The following is a 21200-nucleotide window of genomic DNA, read 5'->3' on the forward strand; positions in this document are numbered from 1 at the left end:
GAGAAGGACCGGCTGCACGATTATAAGCCAACCGAGGGAGCGGGAGCCTCCAGTCTTTTGAATGGTGAAGTGCCTCAACTGGATGGGGGTGGGGTGGAGGGAGGAAGGAAACGTCCCCTCAGGCCCACCCAGATCACCTCAAAGCCAGATTGTCTCATGATGCTGGTGAAAAACGAACCGACCTCTGAATGGGGGGATGCACCCACTTTTACTGGGGGCAAGAGAAAAAGATGGGGGGGAGGGTTTCCAAAAAAAACCAAGACCATATATATATATATATATATATATATATATTTAATATATATAAATATATATATATATATATATATATATATATATATTTAAATCAACAGCCCACCGGCCTGGTTACTCTTGGTCCTGGTAGCATAGCAATCCCTCCCCTGCACTAAGGGGGGGGGGGCGAGGGGGGCACGTGCACTTGCAGGGGCGGCTCGGCTCTGCAGGCAGCCGCAGAAGGCATCGAAGCCCTCTATGGTAGCCCCCAGGGGGCTGGAAAGGAGAGAACACTCAGCAAAGGGGGACAGGATTCCCAGGGAACTCCTCAGCATTTCACTGACTTCCTAACAATTTCAACATGGCGGCAAGAGTGCCCACCCCCATCCCCGTTCCATCCCTCTTGAGATCACTCTGGGCACAGAAGCCAACTAGTACCAACATTGCCTAACAACATTTATTATATCGGAAGCAGGCCATCAGTTCTCTCTGTGGTGGTGGCGGTGGCAGCGGCGGTGGAGAGGCCTCAGAAAAGAGTCGCTCTCCCTCCCTGGAAGGCCCGCTCAGTCTTCTGCCCTCCCGGCCGCCACCCTGGACACCATCCCAGCCTCCTTTTATTTCTTCCTCTTCCGACCCCTGGAATGTCCGGGTGGCTCTGGGTCACTGTCTCCCGCTTCCTCCTCCAAGGGCTGGTCAGGGAGCTTCTTGCGCTTCCTCCGGACATATGGGTGGCCCGGGAGGTGCTTGTGCACCAAGGCCACGAGGCACTGTTCTGTCTTCGCCAGGCAGGTCAGCACGTGGCTGCCGTGGCAGTTGTAATGCTCCGCGTTGGCAAACACCTGCTTCATGTCGGACAGGAATTCCTGCACTGAGCGGTAAGCACCGCATGAGCATTTATTCTTCATCGTCTGGAAGTCCATGGGATGGCTGATGACCTCGAAGTAATCTTCCGCCTCCTCTGTGGTCACAGGCTCCCTGGGTGGGGAAAGGAAAGTCCGAGGGAGGAAAAGTCAGCTGCTGACAAGGACAGTGCCTCCCCTACCCGCCTCGCCCTTGTCAGCCCAACCACTGAGACCAGGGAAGGTTGGTCCAAGGAGGGACCCATGGGGGCTTGGCCCATAGACCATTCCGGGGACAGCCCCCTCAGTACAGGTACAAGGAAGCTATAGCTGGCTGCGGGGGTCCTGGGAGAAGGCAGGGTGGGACACTGACCTGAAAGGCCAGCTGAATCGGAACTTAATGAGCTTGGTGAGGATCTCTTCACACTTCTGCAGCTCCAAGGTCTGCCTTCTTGAGCCTCTTTTGGTCTGAAGCACCTGTTGCCAAGCATAGGGAAGAAGGTGATGCTAGTGAACCCCCAGTGCTGCAGGAAGGAAATGGGGGGGGGTGTTAAAAGTATGTACATGTTCTATATGAAAATAGTGTGAACCGTTTCGTTTTCTTTCCTTTATAGTAACAAGAGCCAGCAGGGGCCTTTTGTGGCATGATAATAATTTTAGAAATCCTTTTACAAATTCAAGCTAGGAGTGTGGGCAGAGAGAGGCTTGTTTTCTTCTGGAAGTTTAAGGGCAGAATGCTCGAGCAGGGACTAAGAAGAGTGTGCCTAGCCCAGAAGCATGGCCCTGCTTGGCTCCAGCCCCATTTGCCTTTCCCCAAGTAGCTGTGCTAGGGTAAGAGCCAGCTTTTAGGAGGGCTCAATGTGTCATTTAAAGCCATGACCAGCAACAGCTGATGGCCCCTGGGACTTTGCTGTCATGGAGAGAAATACAGGGAAAACCAGAGCTGTTCAGCTTCAGATCTGTGGGTGGAGAGGATGACAAGATAAGAAGGCTGGGCTGGGCCAAGCCCAGCAGCCCCTCAAACCCTCCTCGGGGCCATGCCAGGTGACCTGGATTCAACAGAAGGCCTGAGGGCAGGTGGGGACTACAGCAGGGCCCAGGCTCTGCCATACCCCAGCAACCACTGAAGTTCTGACCAAGGGCAGGGGCTGTGTGAGACCGTATCCCCATCGGCTGGGTTGGCAGCACAGCACTGACACTCTGCAGGCTGACAACTGTCAGAAAAAGGACCCACCGTACCAAGCAAGCTTTGGCATTGCTGGCATTCTCACATCCATGAGCCCTGGCCCCTCCGACCCCCCTGGAGACAGAGGGATACTATTTAAAAACAAGCTGCAGACAACGTGTGAAAGCGAACGCAGAGGGATGCCGGGCATAGCTGGGTGTCCTTCGAGGGCCTGAGGTCCCAGCTGGCTTGGGTCCTGCTCTAAGACACCCCTCCCCCCATTAAGTGGAGGTGGGGGAAGGGAGGAGGGGAGGGGAGAGGAGGGGAGGGACATCCCCACCTGTCACCCAAAAGCAATTTCAGCTTACCAGCTCATCAACTTCGGCCTCATCTCCTGGCAGGGCCCTCTGCCGGGGTCTCCTGGAAGGATGTAACTTCTTGCCTGCATGACGGCCTGGCCTCGAAGTAGAGGAGATACCATGCTTGCCCCGGGCTGGCTTTCGGGGTCGTACTGAAGAGAAAAGTGCGGCTTTAGAGCAGAGAGGAAGGCAATGACTGGGACAACTTGAGGATGGCGATCCTGGCAGGGTCCCGCCAGATTCCCAGCCTCAGCCCTCCATCTCCCAGATGGGATGCTAGGCTTCCTTTTCAGGTACAAAACAAGCCAAAGAGAAAAGCAGAGGAGAAAGGGATACTGCCTTTCAGAAGCTGCCAAAGACCTCCCATTGTCCTGTCATTCTCCCCCCTCCAATCAAACTCGAGTTACTTAGCCAGTTTGAGCAGCTAGTGGGAGACTTCAGGAAATCGAATTCAATCGCAATCCCCTTGGAAAGCAAAGAGTTGTCCTGAGGACCCTTGGGCAGGTGCCAACAAACCCAGAATTCAACACAATTTCCTTTCAAAGAAATACAGGCCAACAAGGTGCTTGGAAGCAAGGCAGGCATCTTCTACTGAGAGACCGGCACACACAGGGCCGCCGGGCTCACCCGGGCGGCATCCGATCTCTGTGGTTATTCCCTTGCTGCTGGGTCCCACCACACCACCAAGCCACAATCGTGGGCTGCAGAGCTCGAGCGGACAGGGACCGGCTGGCCCACAAGTCGCCTGCTCAGTGCCACATCCGGGCCACTGCTCTCGGCACTGTGTGTGATGATGCCCTCCAAGCTCTGGCCTTCTCCATTTAACCAAACGTTTACCACAAGAACTTTTCCAGGCTCCCATACTGAATGCTCAGCAGCTGAAGTTCTGGACAGGGGTGGGGAGCTGAGGCCAGGACTGAACCGACAGCATTTCACAGTGTATTTTTAGACTGCAGCAGCCCTTCTTGTACTATTGTCAGAGCACTTGGCTTACGGCCTGGCTACTTCAAGAGCTCAAGAATCACTGCCCAAAGCAGAGCCTCGGAGGCAAGCACCCTGAGGGATTCCATCAGCTGGTCCATCCAAAACCGGCCCAGCGGCCCAGAGGAGGACCTCAACATGATGTGTGGATCGTCTGAGTTAGCTTCATTTTCACTGACTCTTCCCAGATACTGGCGCTCCTAAAGGTCAAGGTGGGGTGTAGGTTTTGAAGAGCTAGGAACTAGGCCCCTGATTTCAACAGCAGAAGCACTTCCTGACAGTGTTCACCTGATGGGGGGGGGGGGTGAGGGTCACTGTGCGGACAAAGAGGAGAATAACTCCACAGAGCTTGGACACCCCATGGCCAAAGCAAGCAGAATACTGGTCTGAAACGTGAGGGAGGCCCTTCAGAACTCACCCCCCCCCCAAGAGCTATGAGGACTTTTCACTCTCTTGGTAATAGGAAAACATTCCTGGGGCTAGTGACTCCGTTACAGAGACAAGACACGAAGCACTAGCATTTTTAATTATAGCTCTGAGGATAAGCTCCCAACACCCATCCTCCTCCAAGAAAGTTAGCCCCGAACCTTGTGGGGAAGGAGGATCAGACAAATCCGAGTCAGCATGGGGGTGGGGTGGGACAGTCCATCCCTGGCTACATGACACCATGTGTAAGGGGGCTGGGAGGGAGGTGGCCCGCAGCCATGCCCCACAGGCAAGTAGGAAGTAAGAGAGTGCGAGTTATCATCAGAGTAATGAGGTCCCTGGCTCTTTGGAGAAGATCTGAGGCCATATTTGGCTGTAGGGAGTTAGCAGTTTACATTAGACAAATCAATTTCAGTTTCAGTCATGGACTCAAAAACTCACGTCGAACTCCAGCCACTTCATAATCTTCCTCCTCCTCTTCCTCTTCCTCCTCTTCCTCCTCCTCCGAATCCCCCTCTTCTCCATCATCCTCATCATTTGAATCTTCAGTGTAATTCCTATTTGGGGAAGAAGGGGATATAAGGAGACTGACTGGGAGCCTAAATGAGTCCCAAAAGAGGACACAGGCCATGGCAGCATCTGCCCACAGACTCTCCATATTTGTCCAAACAGTCACGAGTGAGAATTGCATTTAACCCAGGAGGGCCAGGCACAACACAAACTAAAGCCAAGAACGCTCTCCCTTGAGAAACAAAATGGCGACCCATCCCCTACCCTTGGCGACTCGGGCACTCAGAGGACACTGACAGGTGTGGGTTCACCTAGTGGCTCCATTCCAGCAGGTGACCAAGACATCAAAGCAAGTACAATTCCACCTACACCAGCTGGCTAAAGGCCTTTCCTTTCGCTCTCCAACTGTAACTGAGATGAAGCAGGATATAACTGTACGGGGACACGCTCTGCCCTCAACCTCCTCTACAAAACAAAGATCCTTTCCCCCTTAGTAAGGCTCACACTTGGGTAGGGTAACAATGGCATCAGATCTGAGCCAAGCGAGGAACACCAACATGCAAAGTTGGCCACTAAGGAAAATCAGCTGCCCCAAGTTCCTGCTGGGCACCGCCCTCAGGCTCGCTCACCTGCCTCTACAGCTTCGTCGGGACATGGCAGGCTGGCAGGCTGGGCACTGCCACTCTCCTTCTGGAATCTCATACAGTGCCGGCCTCAGACAAAACAGGTGAAAGGCCTTATTGCACTCATCACACAGGATCAGCTTGTCATCTTCACCTGCAAAACACAGAAAAACACAGCACCTAGAGTTATCTTGTCTGGTAGCATGGCAGCAGACACTCAGCCTCCAGGAGGGGGTCCAATGAAGTCCTAGGGGAGACTCAGTGGGGCCAGAACGTTCTACTGCCCGAGCAGGCAGGGCAGGGCTGGCCCAGGCAAGTGCCCCCATAGCTTGGCTCCCTCTATGACATGGCAAATTCCTCTTATTTTTGTAACTCACAAAGTCATGGACTTAAAGCTAAAATAACCTTAAAGCCCCTGGCACACTGAAGGACTCAGGTGAGACTCATTTTGTCAATTTACTACTGGCTTCAGCTAAAGTCCTTGGTAATTTTTTCACCCATATACAAATCCCTGCCGTAGTACAGAACTTTTAAGAGTGAAAGATGAAAGAACCAGGTACTAATCTTCCCATTTTGGAAATGGGGCAATGAAAGGAGATGGGCCCACACAGGGACGACGAAATGGCCCGAGGAGGCCCTGAACTAACTCAAAGACGGGTGACAGACTGCTGGCCACACCTCAACCCACCCTCAAAAAAGCTTCGCTGGATCCAGTCGAGCAAGGACGACTGGCAACTCAGAAAAGGGATGCCCAAACAACCGAGCTTTGCCCCTGGACTGTCCTCCCCAAATCCCATAGCTCCAACCCCCTACGAGATGCCACTGCCTGTCTGCATGAACCTCAAGCCCTGTGCAGTTCCCAGCATCGCCGATCCCATGCCTCGAGGGGAACATCTCCCAAAGGGTCTCTCCAAACACTGCTGGGGGGCGGCACCCTGGAATCAGACCTGATTCAGACAAGAGGGGCTCTAGCAGGCAAAGGATCACAAAGACTCCCCTGCAGGAATACGCTTTCTGGGCACTAGTCAGTAATTCATCTGACTAAATAGTTTGGTTTTTTCTTCCTCCAAATACAAACAGGTTCTCCTAGGTGAAACAATGCTGGTATTAAACCACAGAAACACCTCATATAGCCCTGTCGTTATAAGTGGAAACAGTTCTGGATTTCAACCCACAGGACCCAGGGTTTCAACCTCTAGCAGTCTGAATGTACTGCCTATGTGACCTCAGGCAAGTAATGGGCCTCAGAGTCCCCATCTGTAAAGTGTGTGTCTATCTCAAGAAAAGCATTTGACTACTACTAGTCCTGAAATTTGGTAGAGATGGTTGCTGTGAGTACAGAAATCCTGGGATGATACAGAAAGGCTCAGTAATGAAAAAATGCCTGATCCCTACGCTCTCTGTGCACGCCTCAACGTGGCACGCTGTCATACCTTTCTTTCGACACACTTTGCACCTGGCATTCTCTGCAGACATGTCCCATTTGATGCAGGCGTCAAGCATCCCAAGCAGCACATGCATTCGAGAGAAGGTCTGGGCCTCTCGGATCGCTATCTTCCATTTTTCCAAGGCTGAAGCAACCTACAGAGAAAACAAAGTAGCCTGAGGACTAGAAGATGGAGGCTTACTTGGAAATCTTGGCGTGATGTAATTAGTGACAAATCTCTGCACAGAGGTGAAGCAGAAAAGCAGGAGGGGAAACACGGAAATTATGAAGGCCATTCACCTTTCCCAGTATGCTTTAAACAAAGAACAAAACCCCCAGGCTCAGAAGAAAGGCAACAACTTTAGCAGAGCACCAAGAGCTGCCATCTAAAGTGGCCACATCTGCCTCCGACCAGCACTTCACGGCTGCCTCCATTTGTGGGGTGAGGAGCAAACTTCTAGGGGAGCATAAGGAGCCCAGGGCTATTCCACATAGAGAGCATTCACTTTCATTTGTCCCACTAGCTCAGTCCTATCTAAAGAGCCATGTAAAATTTTTGCCTTGGTATCTTTATCTGCACTGATTTCAGACCGAGCCTTCTCGGCCCTGCAGTCCAGCTGCCACGTCTGGGCCTCCTCCACAGGAAGGAGTCTGTCCCATCCCTCTTCTATGGACCTGCAGGACGTTGTCCACTACAACGGCGAGGAGTGTGGGAACAGGCTTCCTCACCTTCCTGCCTCGTTGCTTCCACTGCCAGCATTGCTACTTTCCTCTCCAGAATTTCAAGGATTATTCTTGTAGACTCACAACCTCCCCCATTCTAAGGAAGAGACCGAAGCTGAAGGCAGTAACCTCTGCTAGCTCTCGACGACCCAGGCTACGCTGCCTTCATTACCAGGTGCAGACTTTGTACACATCTGCCCCAACAGCGTTGGTAAGCTCCTTGTGGGCAGGGGCTGCTTCACCTTTGCTTTTGCTGACTAAGCACAGTGCCTGGCACACTGCAGGCACTCTCCATAAGCTCATCGCGTACTCTACATTAATGAACACGTAGATACGCTGCTTGGAAAGGGGAAAGGGCTCCTTCGATGCCAAAATACAGGCAGAACTCTTTGCAGCAGGAAGAAAAGTAGCTGCCTCTTCACAAACCGTAACTGCGATGGGAAGAAGGGGCAAGTGAGTCGAGGTCCTCAGAATAACGAGGGAAGATCTGCATGAGCTAATTCAGAGCAAAGCAAGCAGAGCCGGGAGACTGCAGAAGCACACATGCAAAAGCAGAAGACAGATCCCTGGCACCAAAACTGGACACCACTGACCGACGCTGGGCAAAGACTGGTCTATTTTAAGGGGTCCTGCCCTCCTTCTCGTGGAGGACACACTAGAAGTCAATTATCCTGCTGGGCTACAGACCTTAAAATAGAACTGTCGGTGGCTGGGGTGGGTCAGCGAGCTCTGAGCCCGGGTGCCAAGAGCTGTGTGGGTGTGTGCTTGCTCGCATGTGTGTGCATGTATGAGCTTGTGTGCACACATGCATGTGTGTGTGCTTGCACACGTGTCCACATATATACACCCACTGAAAGAGAGACCAAGCTGTGCCTACAAAAAAAGCAGATACAAACTGAGCCATCCTACAACCCCACCCCTTTTGTGGGGCTGGCTCTGAAACGGCCACCACTTCTGGGCTACAGATACATGGTCAACAGCCAGGAGCCCCCTGAAGTTCAGGATAACAACACACATGTGCCCACTCTGTGACAAAGTCTGTGGTTCCCCCCCCCCGTCCCGGCCTCCAGGAGAAGGGACAGAGTGCCACTTCCGCAGGCCTTCTACCTGCGAGACAAACCCAAAGTCACCTCAGGAAAAACGTGAGCCTATTTCCCTGAGACTGAGGACAAGGGTGACCACAGATGGCCAGCAGTGCCCTCCAGTGGAGATAGGCGGGTACTGCATACACTTTCTTCTAGTCATCTGTCATCGTGGGCAGCTCTGAATTTTCTCCACACGTTTGTGCTTAGACTCAGACAGCCACTGTGGCATCTCTCACTGGGAAAAGGAGAGGCGGTGCAGTATGGCAGAGAGGGCCTGGACCTAAATCAGGAAGAGCTCGGTGACAATTCTATGTCAGCTGAGACAAAAGAGGAGACTCTGACCTGCGATGCTGCAGGGATGAGGCCAGGACCTCGGCCTCACCATCTGCGGAATACTCCAGCTGGGTGGGAAGATGGGGAGGCCCCTTTCTTTTTCTTTAGGGGGCACCTGGGGGGAAATGAATCATGTGCTCAAGATCATACCCAGTGAGGGAGTCAGTGCTGGAATTCAGCAGGGTCTGGACTCTTCCCACAGTCCTCATTGTCCTAAATCAGAGGTTTTGGCCAACCGGCATGTTGGCCCGAATCAGATTACAATGTAATTGGGAAGTGTTTAACAAAATAAATATGCAACATGGATTATATTAGTTTTGAGTTTTCTGAGTCACTACGCAGGGTTTGACAGCACTGTCCTAAAGTGTCTGAGTGAACCAGTCAATGACACAAACCTATGGTCCTGCTCTCCTATCTATAATCAGCAAGGGAAATAACCACACTTTAAATCAAAATTCTTGGCATCCCTCCCCTCTTGAAATACAATGTACCAACTATTTTGACCTTTCAACAGGAAGAGAATTTTCACTGACAACACACTCATGTCAACATGTATAAAGGGAAGACTTTGGCATCTGAAATTGGCTGGGTCTGTGAATCTGGCCTGCCATTACTGGAAATCTCAAATACAAGAAATTCATGTACAGTTCAAGTTATTCCAGGTTTGAAACCAAATGAGTCTCTCTCAAAAACAGATGAAACAAGAGATACAGAGAAAGTATAGAAAGACAGCACATAGAATCACACTCGCAGTTCAGCCCCTTCCTTGACAACTTTCCAATGCTTGCCAAACCCATAACAAAGTACAAGTCAATGTTGTGTTCTTCCCCCAAGAGAATGTGGAGAATGGGAAGAGTTAAGCTGTCAGACCCAGGAGCAGAGAGGAAGTCACACGCCAGACTAGGCTGGACTGCCCCAGTGAGTCCCCCTGCACCCTAGGAGGGGTCTCAGGCCCTGGCTGCTGCCCAGGAGACACACTCAAGGGTTTAGAAAGCATGGTTTTTCCAAATGGCCATCTGCTACCAAGCAGGAGCCAACAGGGAGGAAAAAAAGAGGTGTGCAGGTTATTTTTGGTGGGGAGCTATAGGGAAGAGCAGGGATTTCAATGCAGAAGACTGCTGGAGGCACTTGGTGACAATGCTTCTAGTTTTCCAAGGAAACTGTCCCACTAGTCTCCTTAATGTACTATGTATCTTGGCCCTGATGGGTAAGCCTGAGAGGAAAAAAAACCTCTCATCTTCCCCTATGGCCAAATGCAGGCACTAAGTCTTACGAGACAGAGAATTCTCCAGTGACAACTCTGCCATCACATAGAGGAAAGAGACCTGCTCCAGGAGAGTGCTCAGGGAGGACCAGAAGACCAAGGACTCAAGGCTTTCACACTGGCCAGGCAGGAGGTGGGCTGAGTCTCTTCTGTATGACACTGAATTGAGAAAACAATTCTGGGAACTCAGCATTGGCAGGAGCCCTCTCTGAAAGCCCTGACCGCTTCTGAGGTTCTCCTAAAACAGGGTCCACCACATCCGCACAGGGCTAGGGAAAAAGCTCTCACTCGATGAAGGCAAAATATCCAGAAGTCGAGCCTGTTACTTACACCACCACATTTAGCAACAGCCCTCACAAATGACATGGGTGGGAGAATGACTATTCCCATCATACAGCCCAGAAAACTGAGACCCAAACAATTCAAAGGAGATAAAAATCCTAGTCTTTAAAGGCCAGTTCTTTCCACGATATTTTGCTGCTTTCAAAAGAGGAAGGGGGTAGGGGCTGGGTATTTAAAAGAAGCCAATTATGAAGAATTCAAAGGAGGCCAAAGTCCATTATGTAGTCTGGCCTCATCTTCAAAGTGAAGGCACCAGCAGTCCAACCTCACACACACTCCGTTCTCCAGACTTTTCTCTTTGTCCTAGATGGTGCCCAGCATACTGGCAGTTAATAAATTATTAAGCTATGAAATCATCAGTTTGGGTCTGCCCATTCTTTTTTCTCTCTGCCTTTTTCAAGGGCCCTTGTGCACTTCTGTCGGAGATGCCGGCTACAGACAACTTTGTGAATTATTAGTACCTTGCAAAACCTCACCTAGTCCCACAGAGTCGGTCACCTCCGGCACACGTCTAGCTCAAACTTCTACATGCCCAGCCCAAATTTCAACCTGCCTGCTGCAGAATTCTTCGTTGGATTTCCCACCATTTTCTAAAACTGGACCCTTCCTCACACCAAGCAGCTAGCCCCCTCTCAGTTGATGGGACCTTCTCTACCCTGCTTCCTTGCTATCACTGAGTTGACATGTCCTGCTGCTTCCGTCTTGACAACGTCTCAGGTCTGGCTTAGATTCTTATAATCAAGCCACTGTTCAGATTCTTATAATTTAGCCAATAGCTCACTAATATTCAGACTCCTTAAGAGTCTGCCCAGTATGATGGATATTCTAATAAACCTTGTCTTTGGCTGAAAGAAGGCTTGGGTCAAATTCTTTCAGACAGGACCCGCGTGTTACGATTTTGGGGTCCCACCCCCTAAACACCTGAACCTCAATATTTTGGTGGCTTATATGGGGAACTGCCTAACCCCAAGTTCTTCTCCAGCCAAGACCGGAAGGTATGTAAACCTCCCTCCCCCACTCCCTGCTGTGCAGTTGGGGTCGCCCTCCAAGCACCAAGGCTCGGAGGTACTTTTCTGGCAGATAGTTACAAGGCTGTCTAGCAACTCAGCCTGACTCTCTCAGACTTTCGGTCCACTGGGTTGCTTCGAGGCCATGGGCCTGGGCACACCTTCTGCAGCACAGAGGACAAGAAGTGCACACCCAGTGCTGTCAGTTCTCTGGGCACTAGGGAACTGGAGAAAAGTGCAGTGCTTTTTGGTTCCCTGAGGCTTCCTTACTCCCTTCCCTCTACACTCCTGAATCCTCCTTCACGGAGTTACAGGGAAAAGTTAGAACAGCTAAAAATATCTGGGCAGATTGTGGAGCTTTCGTGATCGATCATTAAGGAGTTTTGAAACTCCTCCTTGCAACCCCGGTCACTCTTTTCTCCCACTCTTCCCTTGAGTCTAGAGGGTATCTCTCATAGGAGAAGAGAGTTTCACCCTTTACCCCTCACCTTTGATTCTGCCCTCCCCTACCTGGGGAAAAGAAAGAGGGGGGAGGGGCAGCAGCTACAGTGTGGGCCCCCCTGGCAATGGCCTTGGGCCCTAGGGCAACCTTTGCCTGGAAGCATCATCTGGGTTCAGCACATCCTGCTCAGGGTAAAGAAGCTAGCCTCCAAATTTGGGTAGGCACGCTCTTTTAAAGTTGTAGTTTTAACTATTAATGATGAGGTGTTGATTCTCTGTGTAAAGTAATTTGGGGGGCAGCTAGGTGGCGCAGTGGATAGAGAACCAGCCCTGAAGTCAGGAGGACCTGCATTCAAATCTGGCCTCAAACCAAACATTTGACACTTACTAGCTGTGTGAACCCTGGGCAAGTCACCTACCCCCAACTGCCTCACTAAAAAAAAAAAAATTAAAATAAAGTAATTTGGAAATACATTTAACAAAACTGAAGTCACCTGAGTTTGTTTCATGTTTCAAATTGGTGAACTTTTTGTATCAGCTGTGTCAAGGAACTTCTCATAATCTGGTTATTGTTGGTTATTGTTTGAATGTGTAAACTTGCCAAAAAGCTTGCTTGGGTTTTGTCTTGCTGAGAATTTGCAGTTACATATAGCAATAATCTCTAACGATTGGCTTTTTATACCAGGACATTTAAATTTGAGATGTAAATCCTGGAAAAGCTTTTCCTGAACTGTGATTAATGAAACTTGCTGTTTGAGGTAAAAGCTCATGAGATTTTATTTTGAGTTGTCTGATGGGTCATAATAATCCATCGATAATCAATAATCCACCATCTGAGAGAAATGCCACAAGCTACTCAGAGAAGGTGATACTGGTGGGAAGTCAGCACCAAAAAAGGCTGAGAGGACAATTTTAGCCTCAGTCTAAGATGGGGTCCTCCTGGCTCAGTTTCCCATTATGTTCCTTTGAAAGGAAACGTTCCCCACCTGGCTATTTCTGAGTCTGGCTATGAGGTAGATCTCATACTGCATGGTTGGAAAACTGAATTATCTGAATCCAAAGGATGTTTTATCCTCTCAAAGTTGGGCCCTAAATCTAGTCCCTGCAGTCTTTTCTGTCAGATGTGTCTTCCAAACTACAGGCCATTCACCTACAGTTGATGCAAATAGCAGGTACCAGCCAATGTCCCGTCCCCCCAGCCCCCGAATCGTTCCCTGGATGCAGCCTGCACTTGGTTCCGGTCAACTTCCCCTTTGGGACTCCCTCCAGGCAGGGCCAGCTCTACGCCCCTTGACAGCAGGAAGCAGTTTCAGAAGCTGAGACCTGTGCTCCTTACCCCACAAGAATTTGGGTCCCATTTGTTTGAGGTGGGAGTGATGAGGACGGGATCTAGACCCCAGAAAGGAAACACCCTGGACTTTCCCACATGGTCAAATCTCTGGTGTTCTTCTGTGGCTATAATCCCATCAACTGGCCTTTCATTGTGGCTACTCCCAATCTCTTACCCTTAACCTAGCCTGGCCCTCCACTATCTTACCTCCCAGTGGTCCCCCGCCACTTCCCAACCTTAATCCTACCTAGGCTCCATTCTCCCTTGGCACTGGTCCAGGTCCCTGGGGTTCTATTACCTCACAGACTACTCAGCCACTCCTAGATCCCTCCCATAGTCTTTTTGTATATAAGGTCCATCTTGTCTCCATTAAGATGCTCTAATTCTTATAATCTAACCACTGCTCAGATTCTTACAATCTAGCCAATAGCTCACTAACATTCAGACTCTCTAAGAGTCTGCCTAGTATGATGGATATTCTGATAAAGCTTGTCTTTGGCTGGAAAAAAAAAGTCTCAGATCTAGGCCTTCTGCACTGCAAGCACAGGAGCCCTGGCAACCCTCCAGAAGGAGGCTCTGAAAAGGTCAAAAGGGAGGGGGGACACTGATGGGCTTTGCCTCTGAATAATCAATATTCGGCCCATCCAGCGCCTCTGCAGCCCTCCGGCGCCTCCTAGTGACAGAAAGTGGGAAATGGAAATACTCTGGAATGGAGGGAGGGGACAGTTTGCATTCTACATCCCATCTAACACAGCATTAGCTCTGCCTCCTTTGACATAAATGGCATTTTAAATAAACCTGATAGCAAAATACAGCAATGAGTTTTCATGCTGTGTAAAGGCAGTGCTTGGTCTCACCTAGACATTGTTCACCCCCGCACCCCACCCCAGATGCTAGAAGGGGGAGAAGCAGGGAACGACGGCGGGACCGCCAAGCGAAGGCAAAGGACAAGAAGGAACAAGATGAGGGATAACTACAAAGGATTTCTGGAGCCAGCCCCAGACCAGAGCACAATGGCAAACGTGACGGACTTAAAACCTCACTCGGAAAACCCAACAACCAAACGGCTCCTGGCCAGAGGCAAGGCAATAGCTCCCCAAGGGCTGATACCTTCGCTTCTTCTGCCATTTTCTTTTCTTCGTCAACTTCTTCAGTCTTCGCTACTGAATCTTCTTGGTGTTTCCTTCTCTTTTGTTTTGGAGCCATGAAACCTTGAAGAAACTTCTTGATGACACTGGCCTGAAGGGAAATCACACACTCCCCAAAATCCTTTAGACTCTCCAGGGAGAAAACCTATGGAGAACCACAGAAAGCCAAGACGAATAAGAGAAAGAAGGCACACTATTCTCAACTAAGGCAAGTTCAGCTAAAGCCAAACATAAATGTTTTACACGCTCTCATGGAAGGTCCGTTTCCCAGGAAAGCTATGCCTCCTACACTGGAAACCCAAGAGCAATCTGGTTATTCCTGATGCCATGTTCAATTTACCCACAATTTGTTCACAAAATAGAAATCCCCCAACTCAGATAGAACCCAGCGGGATTTAGATAAGGCAAATTCTTAAGCATGTCTCGCTAATGGTGTGACACTTCTAACACTGGAGTTTCTACAAACAGGAATCTCAGTAAAGCTACTTGGCAGCGCCCCAAGAGGAATGCATAACTCTCACTTGTAACAACTTAGTTTCTGACGGAAGGGAAAGATTACGAGCGCCCAAAATGTTAACTTGTCTATTCTAGTCCACCTGCCCAAGTCTCATCTGTATGTGGACAAATGACCCAGGGTTTCACCCTCATGCAGACCAGGTCCAGGTACACAGAGCAAACCCCATTTCTTCCATCTCCTTTTGGCAGTTCCCAGGAAGCCCTCTCTGAGGTCAGCTCAGTGAAACTATATCTTGCCAAGTTTGGAATACAAAGCCAATAGTCACAAACTCAAGTTTACAAGCAATGAGTCTCTAGGATTCCACAGAGCTTTGAACCCCAGACCAACTGCACCTGTCACTTCTGGCCTCTAGGGCAGTTACTTTAATTACACTTCAGAATCCAATCAAAGTAATAATAGGTCACCAACAGTTTAAGTATGAAAATAATGCTCATTCTAACATGACTCCCCCAATAGCTGGCTAAAGGAGAAGATCACACATAGGCAGGACACCTTGATGCAGGCACAGAGGCTGTCTGAACAGAAAACTTGAAGCCACACAGAAACTGCTGAGAAAGGAAGCTCAATGAGCAGACACTCACAAAGGCCAGGCCTTTCAGACACCAGCCAGGAGAGGGGGATCCATGAACACATTCAGGGACATTCGTAACAAAAGGCTGGTCCCACATGGTCTTTTCTTGCACATCTACACACATGGATCATAAGGACTCTCACTGTCACCTTTGAAAAAGGTGAGAAAAAAAAAGAAAAAGGAAATTCCAAGCCAAATTTTTCAAAGCAGCAGCTGCCTCCCAGGAAAAATAACGTTCTGCATGCTCTCACCCTGGCTTCAAACTCTGACGTCTCCTCGACATAACCAAGGCCCCCCTTTTGCAATCGAGTCGCCACCTCAATGAGGTCACTACGGAGGAAGTTGAGGAGCTCCTGATTGCCATCACAGGATTTCAGGCCAAGGTTCTGTTTCCGGGCCAGATGGATAGAATGGGTGATGTCCTGATATCTGGAAAAACGGGAAAAAATCACGGCAAAACCTGAGAGGATTAGAACAGCAAGTGTCATCTGCAACAAATCTATGCTAGTATTCAGAGGAGCACCAGTAAAAGTACAGCATTTTACTTCTTCACATGTGAAGCCATTTCTGATAATGCCCCATGCTGGCCATTTCCCCCATTCTCACTATGCTTGGATATATCTGTATTAGAGAAGGAGAAAATCTCTATTATGTATCCAGCTGTAATATAATCTCCAGCCAGCAAAGTGACGTATTCAATCAGCTGGATGCTAGAGCAGTGCAGTGGGTACAGATTAGTCCTGCTGAAGGCCTTGAAATGCGGCCTGAGGTAAGGGATAGAACAGCAGCTCCATGGTACCTGGGATCCAGCCTTAGTTTAGCCACGCATCCAGAAGCTGGGGGGGGGGGGAGGCCCCACCACAGGTTATACCCACGTATGTGGATATGAATGAAAAGTCTTGATTAGCAAAGAAGTCTTATGTTTCTATATCCCAAGAAGATACTTGTGCTTTAGAGAAAAAAGGTCCCATAGTTAGGTGAGAGTGGACCTAACAATAAATGGGGGGCATCAATGCTCATTTTGTTGGCAGACTAAAATTTCCTGCAGCAAGAACAATGTCTGAATGAAGGCTCTCTGTCAGGCCACCTTGGTGTGTATGATGGTGCTCTGAGTCTGGCATTCAATGTCACATGAATGGTTCTGAACACAGGGTTTAACACACATTCATACAAATCCAGGGCATGCTAAGAATCACTATCTAAGATGAATGCCAGAAACATTTCCTGGCATGGTGCTGGTCCCAGCAGAGGGGCAGCCCTTATGTGGGCTATGTGGTCTTTACCTCTTCTGCAGTCTCTCCTTCAGCTGGCTTTCCCTTATTCCCTGAGGGTGGAGACAGCTCAGTAATTCATCCAGTTCTTTTTGGCTGTCACATAGAAACCTGCGGGATGGGATGGAAAAGACCTGAGTCCTGGAAAAGAGGAGACACGGAGAGCCAAGAACCACAAACCCAAGCCTGCCCGTCAAGTCCATGACGAGGGGTGCAGCTGACTCCACCCTGGTCTTCCTGATTCTCTGGGGACAATGTCCCATCGCCCCGCCCCCCCCGGGGCACTGCTTTAGCAACGTTTGGATGGGATGGCCTGGCTAATCTACTTCCTCAGGGTACCCAGAAATTACAGTTCCCAGAATGGCTTGAAAGACACCTCCATCTACTTCACTTTTAATTAAGAAAGAAGCCAAGTAAAGGAGCAGTGCCCACCATGGGGTAGCACATTACCACAGGTTCTGTCCTTGCTTAGGTACGGTACTCTCGACGGAGCCTTCTGCTGTGCAGCCGGGGTGCGGAGTCACACCTGCATTCTTTCCCAGGCTTGTTTTTTTACCTAAGAAAAATGTATACGAGTCAGATCAAATAAAATCAACCGTCCTCACACTGCTCTTTTCTATAATGCAAACCAAGCCACGCCTTCTTCCCTGCCCACGAACATGCTCTAATACTGAATGCCTAGACCCATGCACTGAGCGACAAGATGGAAAGAACATGGGATTTTTAGGAAAGAAAAACATAGAGGGTCAGGGCACAACTTGGCCCCTTCCTAATGCTTTCTCATCTGCACCACAGGGACCATAATCCTGGTACTGTCTTGCCTATTGTGGAAAGTGCTTTGCCCATAGGGAAGCCCTCAATGTGAGTGAGTGGTTCCTGGTAGCCAAACACCAGAGAATTGCCCTGAATCAGGAGAGACTATGGAACGCTGCTATCTGGACGAGTGTAGAACTGGAACTGGCTTTTGCTCATGTGGCCTAGGGCAAGAAGAGGATAGAGGGTTGGAATGGGGATGTCTGTAAGTAGGTATCCTTGAAACAGAGGAGCTGATCACTCTATGCTGAAGTTTGAAAAGAAAAAAAAAGGAAAGAAACTGTTTGGCTGATTCAAAATGATACAATTTGAGTTACACCACCGTACAAAAAAATAAGCCCTCTTACAAACTTCTACTCTCTCACTGTTTTAACATTCAGATCCACCAAGAAAGAAAAACCTCTCACTCAATCATGCTGAATATTTCTGAAGACAGTTTTAAACATTCTACAATCCCAGGGTTAAATCTTTGAGAATTCTGGTCCCAAAGCAGCTCACTTTTCCTTTCTGATACTAGATCACTTTGGGATCACTCTCCCCTTCAGGATGTTTAGAAGTCCCCAAACCTCATGATTCTGCCTCAACATTTTTACTTCTCAGAAAATGTGGCTTATCATCTCCTCAGGAACTTTCACAATACTTAAAAGAAATGAGTTTTGTCCCCAAAGGGCCACCCTATAACATGCTTTATTTCAACTTGGAAACACCTTGACAACTCAGCATTTTGTAAACTAGATTATTCTAGTGTTCAATCATACAGAGCTAGAATGAAATCTGTTTCCCAGCTAAGTTCACTGCTTCTGCCATTAACATGAGGCCTCTGATTCTTCAAAGAACGAAGGGGCCTTTAAGGCTAGCTAATCCAAATTCCCTTATTTTAGAGAGATGGGCAATGACAGGCTCCCAGAGGCTACAAGATCTGCCCACTGTCACACAGAGAATGACAGGCTGCGAGACCAAGTCCAAAGAATGTCGCGCTAGGAGTCAGAAGAGCTGGGTTCAAGGTCTAATTCTGGTGACAAAGTTGTGTGACCCTGGGCAAATCATCTCTTAATTCTGGTTTAGTCACATCATCCAAAGAGAGAAAAGGGGAGACAAACAAATGCCACATCCACCCAGAATCTCTGATCACATGTGAAGTATGTAATGCACTCCTGCCTTGCCCAGCCCACCAAACTGTCAGGAGAATCAAATGGCAAGGTGCTAGAGAACCATCTGTCACAAACATAAACGACATTAGAAACGGATGAGCTGCCGAACACCTTCCAACAGAGCAGAGTACACTCACCAGACAGCTAGATCCAGACAAAGGAAGGAAAAAGGGAAATCCTATGAATGTAACATTGGTGATGTTAGGAGGAGCCCTTGTCATTACTTACCCTAACCCAGGAGTAAAGCAAAGAATCTGAGGGGCACACTTACTTCGGGGATTGCCATCCTCATCAGAACAGTCTGTCCGTTCTTTTCGAGGAGGAGTGAATCGGTAGTCTATGCTATCATGTACCCAGCCCTTCTCGATGAATAATCCAGGAACTTCATCTGAAAACAGCCAGTACCTGAAAATCAAGCATACTGATAAGGCAGGAAAGAGGAAATGTTTATGGGTGGTGTGAGAAGGCTTGATAAAACACCACCCCCTCCTCATTGGTAAAGCACCGGCTATTCCCTACTCGGACCTCCAGAGAAACGCTCCTCAAGAGAACACAACGGGAACTACACAGGAGCTCCCAGAACCTGACTGCATCCCATCCACTCCCACCACAGCCCCTAGGTCTGGACTATTTTCAAGATTACCGAAAATGCATCGTGGGCATCAGAATTTTAAAAAAAGACTCTCCTTTCTAATCAAAGCAGGAGAGTCAAGGCCCCACACTTCCACTTAGCCACCCTTAAACGAACAGGTTTATCTCAAAAAAGAAACAAAACCCACTTCAACAACCCTAACCACCATGAAGGCCTCATGCCTGCCCACCTGTTGTGGTTCCGGTCTGTGCCGATGGGAGTCCTGCGCATGACCAGCTTGGCCTTGGCAATCCCCTCCTGGAAAGTCTTCTCAGCAGCCGCTTTGTGCTTCCGGATTCTCTCCTCTTCAGCTTCTCGCTCTAATTTCACTAGCAAGAGGTAAAAAGGGATTATCTAGCTTTCTTCAGATGTATTTTGTTTAGAAATTTAATCCTAGTATGTAGCAAAAACAATTTTATAACACCTTCAGAAACAAATCTATGTTGAATTCCCTCACTCCAAATATTTAACCAGAACAAGGACTATTCCTAAAAGAATATCCCAAACACATCACAACGAAGGCTGTTCCGCCTACGGGCGCAGCAGGAACCTCCCAAAGGTCAGACTGAAGAACCACCATGTCCAGTTAAACAGTCTCTCGGTCCTGTGGGAATTTCATGAGCTCTTTTCACCCCAGGAGTGACTTCTCTCACTGGCCCTGACAGCCAGCACTGAGGTACATGGTTAATACCTATACAGGGTCGACATGTCTTGGGCAAGCTGGTTTAGTTGTTAGTAGTAACAGCTATTCTGAAAGTTAAAATAATTAGCAAGTTGCTGATTCTAGCAAACTGAAAAATTAAAACTGTCATTGGATTAGTTTATCCAGTTTTTGGCTGAGAAGAAACATGGGTTTCTTTTTTTTTTTGTTTGCTTGTTTTTTTGGCAGTTGGGGTTCAGTGACTTGCCCAGGGTCACACAGCTAGTAAGTGTCAAGTGTTTGGTCTGAGGCCGGATTTGAACTCGGGTACTCCTGACTTCAAGGCCAGCGCTCTATCCACTGTGCCACCTAGCTGCCCCTAGCTGAGAAGAAATATGAAGAAATTAATACCAGTAAATGAAGGACCCAAGCTACTCATTTCCATAAAAGAAAACAATCACCTATTAATTTCAAATCTTTTCTGTAACCTTTAAACTAACTTTAAAAATGTGGAAATAGGGGTAGCTAGGAGGTGCAGTGGATAGAGCACCGACCCTGGATTCAGGAGGACCTGAGTTCAAATTCGACCTCAGACACATAACACTTACTAGCTCTGTGTGACCCCGGGCAAGTCACTTAATCCCATTGCCCCCCCCCCAAGTGGAAATGCAGTATATTGGTAATAGCAATAATACTTTTAACTCTGGTTCAAAACCACATCTTACTACTAAAACAACACAGCTTAGTAAAGATGTGAAAAACTGAGTGGACTCTGAAGTATGACTTCAAAATAACTGAAGACAAATCTCATCTTCTGTTAAAGAAGAAAAAAACCAACCAACCAACCCCACTACGACTAACGTGTGGAGTGTCCTGGAGCATTCTAGACTGAACCAAGTATACATCTGGAATCATCTGAGCTAAGATGAAGCTAGGGAACGACTCAATGTGAGGGTAGGCACGTGGCACACCAGCATCTTAGAGCTGACCTCGCCAATGGGTCAGGGAAAAAGGACTAAATATAGGGGCAGCTAAGTGGCATGGTACAGCGAGCACTGGCCCTGCAGTCAGGAGGACCTGAGTTCAAATCCAGCCTCAGACACATAAGACTTACTCTCTGTGTGACTTTGGGCAAGTCACTTAACCCCACTGCATAGCCAAAAAAAAAAAAAAGACTAAATACAACATCCTGTTTTGTACCAGACAACTTTGTTTCTAATTCTGCTTCTATAGTAACTTTCATATGCACCAAGGCCTATATCAGTTCTGTCTTAGGTTTTCCCAACTTCATTATTTGAAAATTCTCAAATTAGTGTTTAGGAAGAATGCTCACAGTTCATTCCCTCCTTGTCCCTGCAAGGAAGTCAGAA

General features: G+C 48.6%; 1 protein-coding gene across 2 annotated transcripts in view; it reads right to left on the reverse strand.

The window, feature by feature from the left end:
- Nucleotides 1-340: 340 nt before the first annotated feature.
- BAZ1B (bromodomain adjacent to zinc finger domain 1B) overlaps nt 341-21200 on the reverse strand; it is a 65514-nt gene continuing 44654 nt past the window's right edge. For both annotated transcript variants that reach the window (XM_021005732.2, XM_021005731.2), the window contains exons 8-19: nt 19381-19519; nt 18831-18964; nt 17046-17151; nt 16608-16706; nt 15576-15753; nt 14199-14381; nt 6571-6718; nt 5144-5291; nt 4446-4561; nt 2607-2749; nt 1447-1550; nt 341-1209 (exon numbers count right to left, since the gene is read on the reverse strand). In XM_021005732.2, the coding sequence (XP_020861391.1) occupies nt 849-1209; nt 1447-1550; nt 2607-2749; nt 4446-4561; nt 5144-5291; nt 6571-6718; nt 14199-14381; nt 15576-15753; nt 16608-16706; nt 17046-17151; nt 18831-18964; nt 19381-19519 (1859 nt within the window). In that variant the 3' untranslated portion in view covers nt 341-848. The remainder of the gene's footprint in view (nt 1210-1446; nt 1551-2606; nt 2750-4445; nt 4562-5143; nt 5292-6570; nt 6719-14198; nt 14382-15575; nt 15754-16607; nt 16707-17045; nt 17152-18830; nt 18965-19380; nt 19520-21200) is intronic.

Source organism: Phascolarctos cinereus, unplaced genomic scaffold, assembly GCF_003287225.1.
Source record: "Phascolarctos cinereus isolate Bilbo 61053 unplaced genomic scaffold, phaCin_HiC Scaffold_5;HRSCAF=322, whole genome shotgun sequence".
Classification (NCBI taxonomy): Eukaryota; Metazoa; Chordata; class Mammalia; order Diprotodontia; family Phascolarctidae; genus Phascolarctos; species Phascolarctos cinereus.